General features: G+C 47.4%; 1 protein-coding gene across 1 annotated transcript in view; it reads right to left on the reverse strand.

Moving 5' to 3' along the window:
• MRPS5 (mitochondrial ribosomal protein S5) overlaps window positions 1-1,144 on the reverse strand; it is a 115,017-nt gene extending 113,873 nt beyond the window's left edge. Inside the window, exon 1 of the mRNA XM_083176010.1 lies at window positions 1,000-1,144. Within this exon, the coding sequence (XP_083032136.1) occupies window positions 1,000-1,048 (49 nt within the window). The 5' untranslated portion in view covers window positions 1,049-1,144. The remainder of the gene's footprint in view (window positions 1-999) is intronic.
• Between the last annotated feature and the right edge of the window lie 19,294 nt (window positions 1,145-20,438).

Below are 20,438 nucleotides of genomic sequence, written 5' to 3' on the forward strand. Positions count from 1 at the left end.
TTCTGAACAAGTTTAATGATGTTCTTTTGCAGATTAGTAACGCTAATCCTTCCCCTTGCCCGGGAACACTTTGGTTTCTAATGGAGATCCCAAATTCAGAATATAGTCTGTCTACTATCTCCATACTTGCCTACCTGAACCTCTCCATGAGGGGACTATGTAAAAACCGGACCGGACTACACTCCGGACAGGACATCAAAATCTGCAGTCCGGAGCTTGTAGGGTCCGGTCCGGGGGGTGTCCTGTCCGGGGGGTGTCTTGTCCGGGGGGGGGGGGTCCCTGTGATAGCTATCACCAGGGACATGGGGGAGGGGAGATTACAGCCTCCCCGTGTGGTCCGGACCATCCGGCTTTTGCTGCATGCCCGGACCATACAGGGAGGCTTTATTCTCCCCCTCCTCCACTACCTGGTGACAGGTGTGACAGGCAGCCCCCGGACCGGATGCTACAAGCTCCAAAATGCAGTTTGATGTCCAGTCCGGGGGTTTTGTCCTGGTCCGGTTTTCACCCATACCCCTCCATGAGTGGGGAAAATGCTCTGTTCCTGGACTTCCCTGGTAATGTATGATTGCCATCACCTGTGGTGAAACACCTTTCTTATCAATGAACTCAATCATACATTACCAGGGAAGTCCAGGAACAGAGCATTTTCTCCCTGGTAGGCAAGTACAGTATGCCTTTCACTGATCCCTGCAGTACTGTCATTCCTATCTTACATCAGTCAATATGGAGGTTTTCATACTAATAAACCAAACTGGTATAATTTAAGATCCATACCACAACTCCAACAAAATAATATATATAATTTAAGATTACGTCTCCCAGGACAATTACAGTAGTCACACGAATAATGTTCGTTACTTGGACAGAAGTCACACCACCTGCGCTATCCCAAAAGCAGGTTATTACAGCGCTGCATACACTATAATGAAAGTCACAGGCAGTACAGCTGGCATAGCTACATGAGCAATACCATGGTACCAGAGAGGAGACGCTCACCTCTGTACACAGAGCGGAGGGCACCACTACACCATCTCAATGCCGCCATCTTCCTATAAGGCTGCCACCTTCACTGCCTTTTTAAAGTTCCATTGTAAACAATCGTTTTACTGTTCTTAGAAGTGTTAAAGCAATAAGCGAGCGATCAACATTATTTTTTGTTTAAAAAAGGCCCAATAAAAAGAGGAAAGTACAGTATTGAAATTTGTATGCAGCACTTTTTAGAAAGGCACATTGTGGGCAGCCGGGACCGGGGTCCTCTTACTGTCAGGACCAACTGATTTTGACAGCGAGATTTAAGCATGGAGCTGCAGTGCTGCCGATACCACGTGAATACATACGGAAGCGCGATGTATTAAAAAGCCGCCATATTTGTTGTTGGCAAATGCCCTGTACTAAATTATAATGTATAAAAGCCGCCATATATGTTATGGGCAAATGCACTCATACTGCATTAATCATCCACATGTATTAAAGGGTGTTATTGTGTACAGGACAGAAAGTGACCCATTTAGAGCTACTAAGCAAAACATTCAAAACAGATGCTTGATTACTGCCATGGTGTACAATTTTAATTTGTGTACAAGGTACACACACATACTTTCTGGTGAGATTTTAAACTACAAAAACACCAGCAGAGTCACTGGGCCTATTTGTATATTATATTGTAAATGTGATACCCTCTTGCCAATGTCCAAAATAGGGATATTGAATAATTAGGGTTACCACCCGTCCGGGATTACTCCGGACAGTCCGGTAATTGACACCGGCGTCCGGAGTCCGGAAGGGTGGCTGTCCCGGACTATACATAGTCCAGGAATTGATCTCCCCCGCCCGCCCGCCCAGCCACGGCACCGCCGATTACACTGCGGGGCGGCACTGTAGTTATTCATCTTGAGTGACACACAGTCACTCCGCCGCGGCCGGAGGAGGGAGGCGGGACACAGTTTGTGTCACTGTGTGACGTGTTGTCCAACTCCTCCCCAGCTCCACCTGCGGGCAGAGGCTGCGGCGTGACACCCGCCCACCCAGTGACACTCGGACGCGCCGGCGGTGGTGAGCGCTCAGCGCTGTGGGCGGCATGATGATGCATCCGCATCAGTAGTATTATTCGGCAGCACTGTAAGTTCGTCAGTGGGGTGGGCAGGCAGCGGGCTGTGGGCACAGGATCAGTAGTAATAATACATTATTCAGTTCAGTATACTGTAAGTTTGGCAGTGGGGTGGGGCGGGCTGTGGGCACAGTTATGTATGTTGTGACAGACTACTGAGTCTGTGATCTGATCTGTCCAGTCCAGTCTGTCTGTCCAGAGTCTATGGCCGGGCAGGCAGAGAGCCAGACCAGCCCAGGCCAGCAGTACTTAGACAACCGCAGGCTGCCTGCAGCTCACAAACCTACAGTACGGTTGCCTGTGTCTGGGCCCGGGGTCCCTTTCGAGTCCCAATCATTATCTGTCCCACTGTCACTAACTAGGGTTACCACCCGTCCGGGATTACTCCGGACAGTCCGGTAATTGAGACCGGCGTCCGGAGTCCGGACGGGTGGCTGACCCGGACTATACAATGTCCGGGAATGCTTCCCCGCCCGCCCCCCTGTCAGTGTGCGTCCATGTGCACCGCCCGCCCGCTCACGGCTTCCCCGCTGTGCACTGTCCGGGACTCGGAGAGGAGGTGCTGTGCTGCTATGGAATAATCATATATCCACTGGACCACTAGCCAATGGGCGCTTGCGGTCCAGCAGCCAATCAACTGGTGGCTGCTGGACCGCGAGCGCCCACTGGCTAGTGGTCCAGCAGCGGGAGATATGAATATTACATAGCAGCACAGTGACAGCACGTCTCTCTCCCGTACATAGCGGGGGAGCCGTGAGCGGGCGGGCGGTGCGCACAGGGGCGATCACCACCTCTAGGAAAAGTCTATATCTGCCCCTGAAGTCTGCACAGCACACAAGTTCCGTGCAGCCTGGAGTGGCCAGCCCCACGCGGCGAGTGTCATTCAGGCAGCCGCAGGACGTCAGCAGCTGGGTGTCAGCAAGGCAGCCACAGCAGACGCTGTCCCGGCAGCCTGTAGCGGCCAGCCCTGCACAGCGGGTGTCAGCCAGGATGCTGCAGCCGTAGCACACAAGATTCCAGCGGCCCGGAGCAGCCAGCCCCGCTCGGTGAGTGTCAGGGGTCTGGTGTCAGCCAGACAGCACACAAGCTCCTGCCCGCAGCTGCCAGTCCTAGTCTCCCGACAGGCGCCAAAATTGGGTGAACATCTATTAACAGAGCAGGGCTCTTGCATAGCTCTGGTTAATTGCTACTGTTATGGAAGGGGTTGGATCTAGACTAAGAAGGGGAAGAGTCGGACTGGGAAGGGGAGGGTTAAAATAAGAGTAAACCGCCCCCCCTAGGAGAAAAGCCTAGATCCGCCCCTGCGCACACTGACAGAGGGGAGGGCTCGTCGGTGTGTCAGCACAGGCAGGAGGGGGGGGGGGGGTTTGCACACGGACGCACACTGGGAGGAGGTGGGGGGGGTGAGGTGAGCGGGCCGGCTAACCATCGGCTGGCCTGGCTAAGTATGGTGTACTCCCACCGACTCTCCCACCCTCCTGCACTCACCCAGCCACCCTCCCACCCCACTGCAGATACCCTCCCTGCTGCACACTACTGGCGGTGCATTGAATTGCAAATAGCGGTGGGGAGCCAGGAGTGGGCCACTGCACAGTTCTGTCCCCCTTGGCAACGAGCAAGTTCAGTCCACCTTGGCATCGAGCATGAAGCCCCTTGGCATTGAGCATGTAGGTAAGTGGCACTTATGTGTCAAATGTGTATGTTGTGTTATTTAGTATGTCATGGGCATTGCTGTGTGTTATATAGTATGTTATGGGCATTGCGGAGTGTTATATGGTATGTCATGGGCATTGCGGAGTGTTATATAGTATGTTATGGGCATTGCAGAGTTTTATATAGTATGTCATGGGCATTGCAGAGTTTTATATAGTATGTCATGGGCATCATGTGTGGGCTTATGTGTAATTGGAATTACAAAGTTCACTAAAAATGTGCAATGGGCATTACGGTGTGTGGCATAACATGTAATGACCATTATGGCATGTGGACAGTGCGCTCCGAAGGCGCGCACCAAAAAATTTACACCATAATGCCTATCACACGTCACACACCCATATTATACCACATGCCATAATGCCCATTAGAGTTATACAAAAAAACTGCTCTGTATAAAGCCCTTACAACGTGCCAGCATTGAGCACAGACATTACACTGTCCCATGAGAAGCAATGCTGATGCCGTTACCATTAGCAATGCCATTAGAATATTGAGGAAGAGGAATAGTACTAGAAGTAACCCAGTACTGGTGGGATAGCCTGACATCCTAATCCCCCAATGTAATCATGTTACTAACAAGGATAATGAAGTAAAACACATCCACAGAAAAAAAGTAAAGAGAGCAAAAAGGACCCACCATCCATAACCTACGAAAGACAGGCTGTGCTTCCTCCTGAACATCGCTCCTGCTGTGTAGCCAGTCCCAGCATCTCTGCACAGGCTCAGGCTGCAGTACACCCAGCACAGGCTGAGGCAGGTAAGAAGGGAGCTCAGTACAGCGACGGTGGTCTGACTGCTGCGCCTGGAGGCCGTGGCGCTATTTTAAAAATCGCGCCTGCCCTGCTCGAGGTCCAGCTGGCAATCAGGAGCCGCCGCACCGTCCTCCTCACACAGTCACAGCACTGCCGGTCTATAGCAGGCTTTCCCCGGCAGCGCTGCAAAGGATCTCCTACCTCCGGTCTCCAGTTCCCGGACATTGTATAGTCCGGGAACGCCACCATACCCTCCAACATTCCCAACTTAAAAAACCGGTACAGGGGTGTGGCCAATGATAGATGGGCGTGGCCATGGGTGAAAGGGGCGTGGCCTTGGCCACTTTACTTTTCGATTACATGGCCAATATCTTTAAGCGTTCCTACCTCATTCCACTGTGTGATGTCTGGCCATAACATCGCCCGCTGTCGGGTTCACCATGCTGCGGCAGATCAATGCTGCACTGATGTCACGCCGCCCAGGAGGTGGTGGCTTGTGCGGCCGGGACTTGTAGTCCCTGCACATCCGTGACATCCTCCACAGTCTCTCCCTGAGCAGGGGGAGCTGAACGTAACACAGCCCTCCGCCGTGCACCCTGGGAGATGTAGTTAAAAAACGGTACTGTACCGGCTAAAACGGTACAGTTGGAGGGTATGCGCCACCCATACGGACTCTGGACACCTGGTCTAATTACCGGACTGTCCGGAGTAATCCCGGACGGGTGGTAACCCTATGTTTACAGTGTATCTTAAATGTGTATAAAAGTTGTCAAATTTAACCATTTACAGTTTTGAACTAGTTACCACACATTGGACAAAATACAGGACTATTGTGTGAGGACTTTATTACCCTTTTCACTTTTATGCTGTTATTATGGACTCCCTTCAGAGCCGCAATATTAGATATCCCCCGTGAAGGGAATAAAATATAAACACTTTACAAATTTAAACATGGCGGGCAGCTGACATCCGGTGATGTCAGATGACTACCCAGGGCACCCACGTCACTGGGTCATTTCCATGGGAACGACCAGCTTTTTCATTTGAGAAGGAATTTGCCTTTGCAAGTAAACCAGAGAAAGGGCCAGTGTGTATACAGCTTGCAATGTAAATGTGCGCCAGAAAAGAATAGACTGTGCAGGAAAGCACATTTTGACTATATTGCGTACAATTCTAGTATAGTTAAAAGTGTCCATATTCAAAATCAAAAGTAAATGTAGTCAGGATTGTATGGTTCTGGGTTCTGGGTAGTTCAAGTGAGATTGCATAGTCAAAATCCTACATAGCCAAAATCTCACAGTGTGTATACACCTTTAGACAGTTTTAGTTTTACACCACAATTTAGATTTAACTTTGAACCCCACCCAAATCCAACCTTTTATTTATTTATTATTTATTAATTTATTTATATTTTTTATATAGCAGATTCCGTTGTGCTTTCCAATTGTAAACAGAGATAAAACAAACTTGGTAACAACAGACAGACTTGGAGGTAGGAGGGCCCTGCTGCAAGCTTACAATCTATAGGGATATAGAAGGGAAACACAAGGACAGGCACCAGTAATAGCATAGCAGTCCCACCAATATTGATAATTACAGCAACCAGAAAGCCTGCTATTAAGCCCACATACCGGCTCTATCTGCTATTATAGTGTGTATACGTTTCTGCAGCCGGGGATGGGACGTTGGGCAGCTGCACTTTCACCCAAAGGTTGGACACTTGAAATATATGCACTATGCTTCCCTGACCTACTGGACCAGAACTCTCTGGGTAAGTCCACGCACACTGTGTAATGGGCATAATGGTGTGTTCCATAATGTGTAATGGGCATAACGGTGTGTTTCATAATGTGTAATGGGCATAATGGTGTGTTCCATAATGTGTAATGGGCATTACGGTGTGTTGCATAATGTGTAATGGGCATACCGGTGCATTGCATAATGTGTAATGCCTCCTTTTTGTGATGCCATGCCTCCTTTCCATGTGGCCATGCCCCCTTTTCGCCGCGCAGCTTCGCCGCGCAAGGGGCCCGCCTGCTGCTGGTGTGCCTGTGTGCTCAAAATGCCAGGGCCGATTTCTGTTCCCAGTCCAGCCCTGATTAAATGGGAGCTAGTGATCCGTGCAGAAGAGAGACGCAGATCTTGTGCAGAGCGAAGTCTCCAAGATGGGAGATATTTTGTGGTATATTATGGTTAACAGCGAGTAGAAGTGTTTTATATTGAATACGGTAAAATACAGACAACCAATGGAGGGACTGGCAGAGCGGATCAGCAGACAATGAGGATCTTGTTAGGAAGATCAGCCTCGCAGCTGCATTTACAATGGATTGCAATGTCGAGAGTCTGTTCTTGGGAAGACCAGTTAGGAGACTATTGCAATAATCAATGCGGGATATAATGAGTGCATGGATAAGAGATTTAGTAGTCTTGTGTGAGATATGGTCATATTTTGGATATGTTTTTTAAATGCATGTAACATGATTTGGAGACAGATTGAATGTGGGGAACAAAGGACAGTTCAGATTCGAGGATGACCCCAAGGCGAGTTTGTGGGGTAGGGCAAAACAGGGGCGTGGCCTCATGTGAAGATGCGAGCATAGGCCACACCCCATTTCCGGATAGCCATGCTCCCTAATTTTCGGGCGCACATGTGTCCCTCTTCATCAAGCTTCAAAGTACGGAGGTATAACTGGTGTACAGTATATCAACTGTATGGTATTGGTGTGAGCTAAGTATAGTAAATAGTGTCATGATGGCTGCTCCGCACAATTTTTGTTATTAACAGATTGTTCAGAGCATTCCCAAAGGTGTGGTAACCATGAAGTACTTCTCACCCCCTCCTGGACTTACCCTTAAAACGCGGACAAAAATGACTCACTTTCAGTATGTATTGTGTACTGTGTGTTTCAGGAAAAGGGGTCAATACTCCTTAGTAAATAATATATCTCAAGGGCATATAACAAATGATAAAGTTCAGTATATATAAAACAGCAGTGGGACTGGCTGGTGGGAATCGGCAGAAACTTTCATCCTTTCAGAAAAATACAATTATAAAATTAAGGTAATATATGGGATATTACCTGAGGTGGAAATGTTACAATAAATGGGCAGAGAGAAATTGAAATGAGGAACAGAATGTCTGTGGAGGACATTTACTGAGTCCTTACATTCTGCTCTGTGACAGGTCTTGCTGTACTATGGAATGTTTGGTGCATATAAAGTGTCCAGTTAATGCTTTAGGATCCTAAAGGCTTGTGTCGACAGACTCCAACAATGTATTATAGGCAGAACAAGAAGTTTACAGGGTGCTGGGCCAGATTTTCTAAGCGTCAAAAGTGATAAAATGGAGAGTGATAAACAGCCAGCCAATCAGCTCCTACCTGCCATGTCAAAGACTGTGTTTGAAAAATGTCAGTCAGGAGCTGATTGGCTGTCAGTTTATCACTCTCCATTTTATCACTTTTGAAGCTCAGAGAATCTGTCCCGCTATGAGCTCAGGCAGCAGTAAAGCAATCTCCTGTGGTAGACTGTGGCTGATATCTCATGACAGATATGGGGGAGGCATATTATCCTGTGCATTATCTCTGCGTTAAGAGGCGTCTTGTATCACTGTATATAGGAGGATGTCTTAGCACTGAAATAAATGGGGCACTAGTAGTACATTTGAGGTAGCGGTACTCTTTACCTAACACGGCGCCCATCGCGGGCATCGCGGGTACATTTATGTGTGCCCGCGACGCGACCGACGCGATGCTCACGATTTCCCATTGAAACCCATGTTAAACATGGACATCGTGTCGGTCGCGTCGCGGCCGGCTATAAATGTGCACACGATGGCCCCGACGCGATGCCCACGATTTGCCATAGGAATTAATGTTAAAAGACCCGATGGACACGATTTTAATGTTAAATGGCTCAATGGACCCGATTTTAGCATAGGAAACAATGTTAAATGGGCCTTAGAGCCCAAATACTTACCCTGAACTCAGAAATGGCCCCCCCCAATTTTTTACGCCACCCCACGATCAACGTGAACCCGAAGCGTGGCGAGGGGCGGAGGTACGCGTCCTCCGACCTTTTCATACCCCCACTATCCACGTCGGCGTGGAGTTGAGAATAGAATAGTGTGGCGAGCGTAGCGAGCCCCGCGAGGGGACGCGGATACCTTCACAGCTAGACGCGTCCCCTCGCGGGCTTCACAGGTGTCCGTGGCGACGCGGACACCTGTGAAGCCCGCGAGGGGACGCGTTTACCTGTGAAGGTATCCGCGGCCCCTCGCGGGGCTCGCTGCGCTCGCCACGCTTCGGGCTCGGTGGCTCGCTGCGCTCGCCACACTATTCTATTCTCAACTCCACGCCGACGTGGATAGTGGGGGTATGAAAAGGTCGGAGGACGCGTACCGCCGCCCCTCGCGGGCTCGCTGCGCTCGCCACGCTTCGGGTTCACGTTGATCGTGGGGTGGCGTACAAAATTGGGGGGGCCATTTCAGAGTTCAGGGTAATTATTTGGGCTCTAAGGCCCATTTAACATTGTTTCCTATGCTAAAATCGGGTCCATTGAGCCATTTAACATTAAAATCGTGTCCATCGGGTCTTTTAACATTAATTCCTATGGCAAATCGTGGGCATCGCGTCGGGGCCATCGTGTGCACATTTATAGCCGGCCGCGACGCGACCGACACGATGTCCATGTTTAACATGGGTTTCAATGGGAAATCGTGAGCATCGCGTCGCGTGCGGGCATGTTTAGCCCGCATACGACGCGACTGACACGATTTTTTACCTCACGATGCCCACGATCAAGATCGTGGGCGCCGTGCTAGGTAAAGAGTACCGAGGTAGCCTGTCCGGCTCTAATTATATCAATAGATTTTCTGTCCCATCCTCACAAACTGAAAACCAATCTAAGATCTAAGCAGTCTCTCTGCGACAGGATGGCATTTTATAACCCATGCAGCATGAGAGACTCAAGGTAACAGAGTACAGCATAAGCCTGCAGCCTGGCAAGTACAGTACCTGACTGGGTAGCTACAAAACTAGGACCAGCCTAATTGAATGAAGGAACCAATCACTTTCTTCTATTCCCTCCAGCGATTCTGTAATGTTAGCAATCTACAGGTATGGGTAAAAACCTGAAACCCGACCGCACCGCAGAACACCGTACCAGACAGGCACAATTCATCAATTTCTGTCATTCTGGAGCTTGTAGTGTCTGGTCTGGTGGATGCATTGCCGGCAGGTGTCCTGGCTGGTGGGGCTGCTGTGACACCTGTCACTGGGGAGAGGAGAAGGGGGAGAATAAAGCCTCCCTGCATGGTCCGTGGGATTAATAAAAACCGGAACGGTCTGGACCATACGAGGAGGCTGTAATCTGACCCTTCCCCAAACTATCACAGGCATCCCCCCGGACAGGACACCTCCCGGATAGGCACCTCCTGGACCGGGCATTACAAGCTCCGGAATACAGAGTTTGATAGTCCGGTTCGGCTTCCGGATTTCACTTAGTCCCTCATTCTACCACTGTAGCCTAATAAAGCCAAAATACTACTTTCCATTGCCAAACTAAAATCCACAGAGTTTCCCCCAGCCCCGAGAGAAATACAGGGGGCTGGGGGAAACTTAATACTTCTATAGTTTTAATAGAACTTTATTTACAGTGGTAAATGAAAAGTCATGGAATCACCAGCTTATATTTGGTAAACTCCCATAAATCTTCATTAATTGTAGCGAAATGTATTAATATTCTAATTTTAATTATCTTTGAGGAAAGATGCCTAGAGACAATATCTATGGTTGTTTGGATGCAAGTGCTGCTTTAAAGCATTCCTATGAGACATTAAATACCTCTTACACTTTCCATTTAATTAAGCTTGTTATCAACTAAAATAAAGGAGAACTTACAATGCTTGATGCCATTGTAGATGTTTTTAAGAAGAAATATGCCAGACAGCAGTAATTCATTCAGACATCGCCTTCAATCCCTGGTGTGCTTGTTTCTTCTATTTATTGGATGTAATGAGATGCAGTTCACTTTCAAGAAGTGATAAACATTGCTGCGTGGATGAAATATACCAAGGTCCCACAGCAAAGGCCAGAGTACCATGGGAAATCATTCTATCTTTGACATTGTGATATAGGCTAATAAAAAACGCTGCTCATACAGTTCACGTAAAAAAAAAAAAAAATGACTGCTTGCATTTATAAACTCTGATCATAAGATCTCGTTTATAGAGCCACACCCAAGATTTTAATCATGTTTTAAGGCTACTTAATTTGGTAAAGCAAGTCTTGTAGCAAATAATCTGATACTGACCAAACAGTGGTTCATTTATAGTAGGCCAGCCTACCGTCCCAGAATGGCCGGGAGGCTCCCAATAATCGTGTCCACCTCCTGGCCCCCCCGGGAAGGTGAGGAAGTCTCCTGCATTGGGCAAGCTTCCCCAGCGCCGTGAGGACTGTGGCAAAAATGATGGGAATTGCATCATTTCGCATCACTTACCACTCTGCCAATATGCGGAACTGCGAACTGCCTCCTTTGCCTGCCATGGAGGCAGGGCTCGTGACACCCACCTAGTCCCGCCCCCTGACATGCTGCTACATGGTCGCCTCTCTGGGATTCTCACGGAGAGGATAAATAAAATGTAGGCAAGTATGGTTTATGGCCTTAATATGATCCTGAGAATGATTACATTACAGGCCATATGTTCCTCACCTCTAAAGGCCCATACACATTGGGCGATTATGAGCTGAAAGCTGCTCACTCAAACCATTTGAGCGGCTTTCAGTACACAGTCGACAAGTGTGTACAATACACGCCAGCGGTGAGTGGTGATGCATGCTCCCGCTCATCACTGGCCACCACTGCTCATCTGCTGGTATCACCTGCAGATGAGCAATGAGGTGGACGGCTTTCCATAGCGTCCTACTATGGAAAGCCGTCCACTCCGGGGAAAGTCGAATGGATGGGCGAAAATTGGTCACTGTGTATGCACTGAGCAATTTTCAGCCGAGCGATATTCCCCATCATTGCTGTGCATACACGCTAGGCAAAAACACCCAGTGTGTATGCATCTTAACCAGTAGCGTCTCTTACCATTTGGGAGAATGGGGGCTACTGCAATGCGCCCCCCCTCTCCTGCTCCCCCCCCCCCCAGCACCGTCCTTTCAGTCCCCGGACGCCGGTCACCAGCACAGGGCCAGCGCATGCGAAGTAACTTCAAACATACTGTGCTTGCTCTGGCCCAAGCCTCCATCTGCTATCTTTGCAGCAGCCCCCAGAGGCTTAATCAGGTTCCCGGGTCTGCACCCAATTTGGGGGCTGCCGCTCATTTGCGCACAGAAAGGCATCCTGGAAGGAGGTAACACATCACAATGGGACTGCCTTGAGTGACTGGCAGGTTCCAATAGGAAGTCACTGCCAGTGACATTGAAGCCAGAGCAGTCTCACAGACTGCATCTGGCTTCACTTTAGGCAGAGACAGAGGCGGATTTTACCTGGGGGGGCTGCAGCCCTGCAGCCCATAGATAAAAACAGCCACAACACATTTCCTTTCGGGTTGTGATAAATATATTTCTGGATGTTTCACTGATCAGCTGGCATAAAATGTAGATATTAAGTTTATGAATTTTGGTATGTTGAATTATGGTACTTACAAACAGCTACTGTATGGTCAGTATATTTTATATGTTAATTTATAGACAAGATTCCTTCTTATCCATCTGAAATGTTGTTAGATAAAGTGTACATTACAGGTGCAACACAGTTTCATTTTTTTTTTTGAAGATTTTATCTTAGATGCACTAAATGGTTATATTTTCTATCAATGCAAAACAAGGTGGATTTCATACTTAGTATGTTTTTGAATTATAAGTGACTCACTATGACCAGGATAATTGTTATGTGTTTCATTGGAAGGAGCAACCCAATTAATCCCATTATCTGCACTATGAGTCCTCATGGACTTTTTAAAAGTTAGTACAGTTCCATACTTCCATCAGAGGTCTGGCTATGTGTTGAAATGATGCCATTCCAGAAATGTAATAGTTAAACTCATCCTCCAGTCAGTATGAGCTAGGATTGCCACCCATCTCGGCTTCCTTCTGACAGTACGGAAATCAGAATAACTGCCCATAATTCAGAGTGCTTTTAATCACGAACAGACAGCCATTGAAAATCTCATGCAGACAGCACAGCCAGCAACAACACTGATACTGTCAATCTGCCTATCTCAAGTATTGTTCACCATCAAAATCTCTTTTAAAGAGGTTTGCTTATTGGCAGATAGTTACATTAACTACAAAGATAAAAGAATGAGTGACATTAATAATCTATAGCCCTGTGTACACGGAGCAATTTAAGCAGGGCTGCTTAACCTGGAATGGCTGGGAAGCTCCCCAAAATTGGGCCCCCCGGAAAGGTGGGCAACCCTCCCAGATACTGGTGCGCCCCCCCCTCCCCCCACCCTGTGTATACCTCCCAACATCTGTGTCTCGCTAATCTGGACACTCATCTGAAAAGGAGGTGTGACCTATTAAAGGGGCGTGGTCTCATGGATGTCCCCCGTTTTTCGCCCCTCTGCATCACTGAATAGATTCGCACAACGTCTATTACCTTCAAGCTGGGGGGACTCCCAACTGTCCCCTCTGTGGGACACTGACGACCCCGGACGTTCCCATGGAAAGCAGCACGTTTCGTGAGCTCGGTGAAGCACCAGCCGGAGTATAATGGAGGATGGGTGCTTTGATGTAGGGCTGTTGCATGAACGACAGAGCGGAGTAAAGCAATTGGATAAAATTAAACCTTTTTTAATGAAGATACTGCGGTACAAATGATATGATGATGGCACAATAATATAACTGTAGATATTGGATGAATAAGACAATAATAATAATTTGTTGAAGAAACTTGAGAATGATGACAAATGAAGAAGTTGTTGGAAGGATTGAAGATATTTGATGATTTGAAGAATAATAATGAAGGATTGAAATAAGATGAAGTCAATAGAAGGGATCTTGCTGATTGAGGTCGTGGCTGCTAGGGTACCAGGGATACTGGCCACGGATGATGACCGTCAGGAACAAAAGGAGGAAGATGACACCTTTGGGGTGTTTAACCTTGTCCTTAGAGGCGGCAATGAAGATTCCGTGGAAGAATATGGTTTGAAGAAGTGGACGACCAGCAGGAGTGGATAAAGAGAAGACTTCACCCAGAGGATTGGAGTCAGCCTGCAGTGGAGACTGCAGGAATGGTACTTGTTTCCTAGCACGGCCACAATCGGTATCGGTCGCGGCTCTTATTTAGTGCACTGTAAGGGCCACGATCAACCCCGACGGACGAGATGCTATTGATTTCCGAAATCGCGGGTATTGTGTACCATGCTTCAATTACCGCGACACGACCGACGCGATAATTGAAGAATTGACCGAAATCGGCGGGATTACCAGCTATCGGTCCCATCGGGAGCACTGAATGTCAGTATTCAATGCCCCCGACGCGATCGACGCGATAATTGAAGAATTGACCGATATCGGCGGCATTACAAACTATCGCTCCCATCGGGAGCACTGAATGTCGGTATTCAATGCCCCCGATGCGAGCAACACGATTTCTTTATTGTAAGCACCCATTTCATGTTTTGACATGGCTGCTTCTAATTGTACCCCACATTTACAGATTTACAGTTTGTACCCTATTTTTAACCACAGATGAAATAATAAATCACACGACACATGACAATAGATTTAACGGGTTTTATTTCCAATTTTTTTTTTTAAACGTTTATTTTTTTTTTTTTCAGCAATAATTTGCCTTTTTTTTTTTTTGGGCAATAAATACAAAGAACATTTTTTTTAAACACTTCTTTTTTTTTTACAGCAATAATTTGCAGTTTTTTATATTTTTTAAATAGAACATTTTTTTTTTTTTTTTTTTTAAATTTTGGGTAAGAATTTTTTTTTATTTTTTAGCAATAATTTGCAGTTCGTAACATTTTTTAAATCGAACATACATCTTTTTTTTTTCTTTTTCTTTTTTTTTCTTTTTTTTTCTTTTTTTTTTTAAAACAAAAATTACAGCTACAACATAGCTTACATAAAATGCAGAAGAAGTTGATCGATCAGTACAAAGAGAATAGATGCCTGGCTATCACAACCAGGCAAATTGAAATGAGGCATGGGAAGATAACGGCACACTAGAAAACTGTGCCCACTAATGCAAACAATCACATGAATCCGGAAGAAAACACAAATATGCAGAACAGTGGTTAGTGAAGGAGCAAAACAAGTACAGCCATCGCAAACTTCAGGAAGACCGCACTGCAACGTTCACCAACCAAAATTGCAGTACATGACTAAAAACTGTTCATTATAGAGAACTCAGAAAGGAAGAGAAACAAGAACATTGCTGCCAAATTATAAATTAAAAGTCAAATTAGCCGAATTAATAATTTAAATAACGCTCTTCGTCTGGGGTGGGGGTCTGCACACTTCTCAAAGCAGAGAAAACAGTCCCAGACAAAGACGAGGGATCACTGGGAGGTGGCATAGGGGGTCCCGGCGCATAGTAAGGGGCAGGCGGAGGAGCAACCGGCGCACTGAACATGGGGGGGTGATGTGGGTGTGGGCATGGTGGCTCTACGTGCGCAGTGCGGCATGACGTTACCTTGCAGTCAGCACACAGGTCATCCTCGGCTGCCCGCAACATAAGGTCATACAGCACACGCTTAAAGTGGTGCACTGTTGGACGCTGCCACTTTCGCATTTCTGCGCACACATGATTTGTAAACATTTTGCAATAATCGGGGGGATTACTTAGTGCTTCCTCCTTGTAGGGGCAGCAGTGTTCTTGGCCGGTAGCAGCAGTTCTTGTCGGCTGTCTCCTCCTACGCCTCCTGGGGGGAGCTGATGACGTGCTCGCCACCACAGGAGCCGCCACCTCCGACACCGACTCAGCCTGCTGCGTTGACTCAGAGGGAACTACCTAAAATGAAAAAAAAAAAAAAAAGTTAAAACATTGCATTTCACTTCCATTTACATGCTGAACATGTTTGAACTAGATACTTACTACGTCCGCACTCTCCTGTGCACTGGATGAAGAGCTTTCATCCGTAGTAGCTCCCTCTGTTTCTCTCCTTCCTTGATCCTCCACAATAAACAGCATACGGTCATAGTACCACAATTTTGGCTGGTACACATCTGCAGGGTCAGTTCCCGAAGCTCGCAACTGCTGGACCCGATTATGCTCCTTCACCAGCACTGTCCGCATATTAGTGAATTTCCTCCGGACCCATTAGGGACACGTCTCATAGCGTAGGCCGAGATCTTCCCAAACGCCTCATTCCGCTTTGCCTGGTTGTGAAAATCAATATGATCTTGTTGCCATAGACATCTATTCTCTTTGTAGAGATCGATCAACTTCTTCATCAGCTGGCGGTCGACGTTACGATCCATTCTGTAAATAAATATTCCAAAATGAAGTTTACCCCATAAAAAAATCCACGCACTCCACTGTTATTCATTAATACGCTACAAAAAGCAACTAATATTTACCTCAGTCGGCAGCAGGTGAAAAATAAATTTATTTTGAAAAATATTAAATAGCCTTTCAGGCACACAAAGGACAATCAAACTGAAATAGAATCCGAGAAAAAAAACAAGGCTTTAATCTGAGATACTCATAGCATATGACATAATAAATGCAATTTACACCACATTTGACAACAGAAGTACTGATATATTTGTGTCCCTCCACTATCCACGCCATCCCGAAGCGTGGCGAGCGCAGCGAGCCCCGCGAGGGGCGGCGGTACGCGTCCTCCGACCTTTTCATACCCCCACTATCCACGTCGGCGTGGAGTTGAGAATAAATTAGTGTGGCGAGCGCAGCGAGCCACCGAGCCCAAAGCGTGGCGAGCGGACGCTGATACCTTCACAGATCCCTGCGTACCCTTGCGGGCCTCACAGGTATCCACGCCCGCTCGTGGGCTTCACAGGTATCAGCGTCCCCTCGCGGGGCTCGCTGCGCTCGCCACGCTTCGGGCTCGGTGGCTCGCTGCGCTCGCCACACTAATTTATTCTCAACTCCACGCCGACATGGATAGTGGGGGTATGAAAAGGTCGGAGGACGCGTACCGCCGCCCCTCGCCACACTTCGGGATGGCGTGACATGGCCGCTGTGATGGGACACAAGTTACCCAAAGTCTACTCCAACAGGTCATCCCAAAAAAAAATGTGAAAAAAACCCCACCTCGCACAATAATACTAAAAGGATACATCATAATACACATTTTGAACAACAAAATGTAGAAAAATGCAATTTTGCATGAAAAACACGCACTCCACTGTTATTCATTAATACGCTACAAAAAGCAACTAATATTTACCTCAGTCGGCAGCAGGTGAAAAATTAATTTATTTTGAAAAATATTAAATAGCCTTTCAGGCACACAAAGGACAATCAAACTGAAATAGAATCCGAGAAAAAAAACAAGGCTTTAATCTGAGATACTCATAGCATATGACAGAATAAATGCAATTAAACCACATTTGACAACAGAAGTACTGATATATTTGTGTCCCTCCACTATCCACGCCATCCCGAAGCGTGGCGAGCGCAGCGAGCCCCGCGAGGTACGCGTCCTCCGACCTTTTCATACCCCCACTATCCACGTCGGCGTGGAGTTGAGAATAAATCAGTGTGGCGAGCGCAGCGAGCCACCGAGCCCGAAGCGTGGCGAGCGCAGCGAGCCCCGCGAGGGGACGCTGATACCTTCACAGATCCCTGCGTACCCTTGCGGGCCTCACAGGTATCCACGCCCGCTCGTGGGCTTCACAGGTATCAGCGTCCCCTCGCGGGACTCGCTGCGCTCGCCACGCTTCGGGCTCGCCACACTAATTTATTCTCAACTCCATGCCGACATGGATAGTAGGGGGAATGAAAAGGTCGGAGGACGCGTACCGCCGCCCCTCGCCACACTTCGGGATGGCGTGACATGGCCGCTGTGATGGGACACAAGTTACCCAAAGTCTACTCCAACAGGTCATCCCAAAAAAAAATGTGAAAAAAACCCCACCTCGCACAATAATACTAAAAGGATACATCATAATACACATTTTGAACAACAAAATGTAGAAAAATGCAATTTTGCATGAAAAACACTACGCACTCCACTGTTATTCATTAATACGCTACAAAAAGCAACTAATATTTACCTCAGTCGGCAGCAGGTGAAAAATTAATTTATTTTGAAAAATATTAAATAGCCTTTCAGGCACACAAAGGACAATCAAACTGAAATAGAATCCGAGAAAAAAACCAAGGCTTTAATCTGAGATACTCATAGCATATGACATAATAAATGCAATTAAACCACATTTGACAACAGAAGTACTGAAATATTTGTGTCCCTCCACTATCCACGCCATCCCGAAGCGTGGCGAGCGCAGCGAGCCCCACGAGGGGCGGCGGTACGCGTCCTCCGACCTTTTCATACCCCCACTATCCACGTCTGCGTGGAGTTGAGAAAAAATTAGTGTGGCGAGCGCAGCGAGTCACCGAGCCTGAAGCGTGGCGAGCGCAGCGAGCCCCGCGAGGGGACGCTGATACCTTCACAGATCCCTGCGTACCCTTGCGGGCCTCACAGGTATCCACGCCCGCTCGTGGGCTTCACAGGTATCAGCGTCCGCTCGCCACGCTTCGGGCTCGGTGGCTCGCTGCGCTCGCCACACTAATTTAGTCTCAACTCCACACCTACGTAGATAGTGGGGGTATGAAAAGGTCGGAGGACGCGTACCGCCGCCCCTCGCCACACTTCGGGATGGCGTGACATGGCCGCTGTCATGAGACACAAACAATACAAACTATACCCCAGCATTTTAACCCACCCCCCCTTCCCCTCCAATAAAAAGTAAAAAAAAAAAAAAACATTTTACATGCACATTACTACAAAGTGGACACAGCATACTGCCTGCTGCACCATTTCAATAACAAGCACATGACACCTCAAACAGCTATATTTTACATATGTGTACCAAGAAACCATTACAGGCTATGTCACCCTGCATTACTATCACAAACAGCAGAGTATTCTGCATGTATTACAACACACAGTACATCATTTCCAGGCACATGATGCCCTCTGCACATAAACAGGTTTTATCCAGATTTTCATTATTAACATGACCCTAAAGCCATACACTTCATAAACTCCTGCACATGATCACTTTCTGGCTCTATAGATAAACAGTACCCCTTGAACATAAACATTATCCACTCTATACACCTAATGGTGTCCCCCTAATCCACAAAAAATGATATATGAAGCACACATGTATATATATCATTAACCACAGTAAGCGCCCCCCCCCCACCCCCTCACCCACTCCCCCCCAAACCCCCACACTCCCCCCAAGCCTGCATATGTTCCTCACAAACCCCAAGGCCCACCTATGCTGAGTAATCCTCAAATTCCACTTACTTTTTTCAGCAGGGGCAGGGAGCCAGACACAGGTGCTGCGTTTTAGCTGTAATTAGCATCAAAATGGCTGCTGTTGTCCTTCCCCAGAGTGCTTTTGGTGCCTTTCTCCCGGCAGAAAAATCGCGTCGGTCGGGCGGTGATGTTACGCTCACGCCAATGCATAAGACCGACCGACCGATATTTCTTTGTAGATGTACGGCGTACCTCGTAATGCGGCGAGGTACTTGGAAATTGATCGATCGCGTCTGTCGCAGCCGTTGTAAAATGCTCCCGACGCGACGGACATGTTAAGAACTGTATTAACACTGTATAGTGCTTATACAAGTACATGTCACGTCGGTCGGCAGCATTGAGCTATAAAGCTCACAGTACATTGCGTCCGACGCGATATGCTAAGAACTGTATTAACACTGTATAGTGCTTATACAAGAACATGTCACGTCGGTCGGCAGCATTGAGCTTTAAAGCTCACAGTACATTGCGTCCGACGCGATATGCTTTTAAACATGACAACATGTGTATCATGTCGACATGTCGACTGAACATGTCAACCTAAAGTTGATCATGTTTAGTATGCTGATAACAGCGGGTCTCTGTGTCCAAACCATGGTGAGGCCCACAAGCCCCAGAAGCCTATGCAAATTAATTATGTTAGTAACCCACGCACCCTTCTTGGGGCTTGTTGCGCTCACCACGCTTTGGACTCAGTGGTCCACTGCACTCACCGCGCTCCAAGAATTATTTGGATAGTGGTGGTGTGACTGCAAAGCATTCATCCATCCCAAATCATTCAGCTGAGGCAAGAAACACAAGTTTTTTAAAACCATTTTTTAAATTTTACTTTTGAAATGAAAAATGCAAAACTGTAGGGAATTCATTGAAAATCAAACATATAACAGCAACAGGAATGGGGGTAAAAGGAATGGGGATAAATTTCAAGAGTCCTTAGGCAACAAAGTCAAGGCATATAATATGCGGGCAAAAGGGTTATCATGTCCAAGGCTCTTCCGCCACATAAACTCTTCTAGGTAGCTTTGAAGCATATGCCTGGCGGTGCCCCTGTGACGTTTATTACGCCATTTGCATGCCCCCCACATACGTTCCACATTTTGGGTGTGAACCCCTGTTGTAGGGTCCACAAAGTTATATCTGTGGTTCACCTGGGCATGCTCATATCCTGCGGCATTGAGCTGGGCCGTACTGTACGCTCTCCAACAATCGGTGTAGACAGTAGACCCAGGCTCCACAAATTGCAGGATAGCTTCCATGAGGGTGTTGGCGTCCCGGGTGGCAACCTTGGTGGCAAAACACTGTCCTGTTTCTCTGCATATGCCACCAAAAACCCATTGCTGAGGTAAAACTCGGCCAACATTTGCCTGCCTCTTCA

The sequence above is a fragment of the Crinia signifera genome, chromosome 3 (genome assembly GCF_055691185.1).
Source record: "Crinia signifera chromosome 3, ASM5569118v1, whole genome shotgun sequence".
Lineage (NCBI taxonomy): Eukaryota > Metazoa > Chordata > Amphibia > Anura > Myobatrachidae > Crinia > Crinia signifera.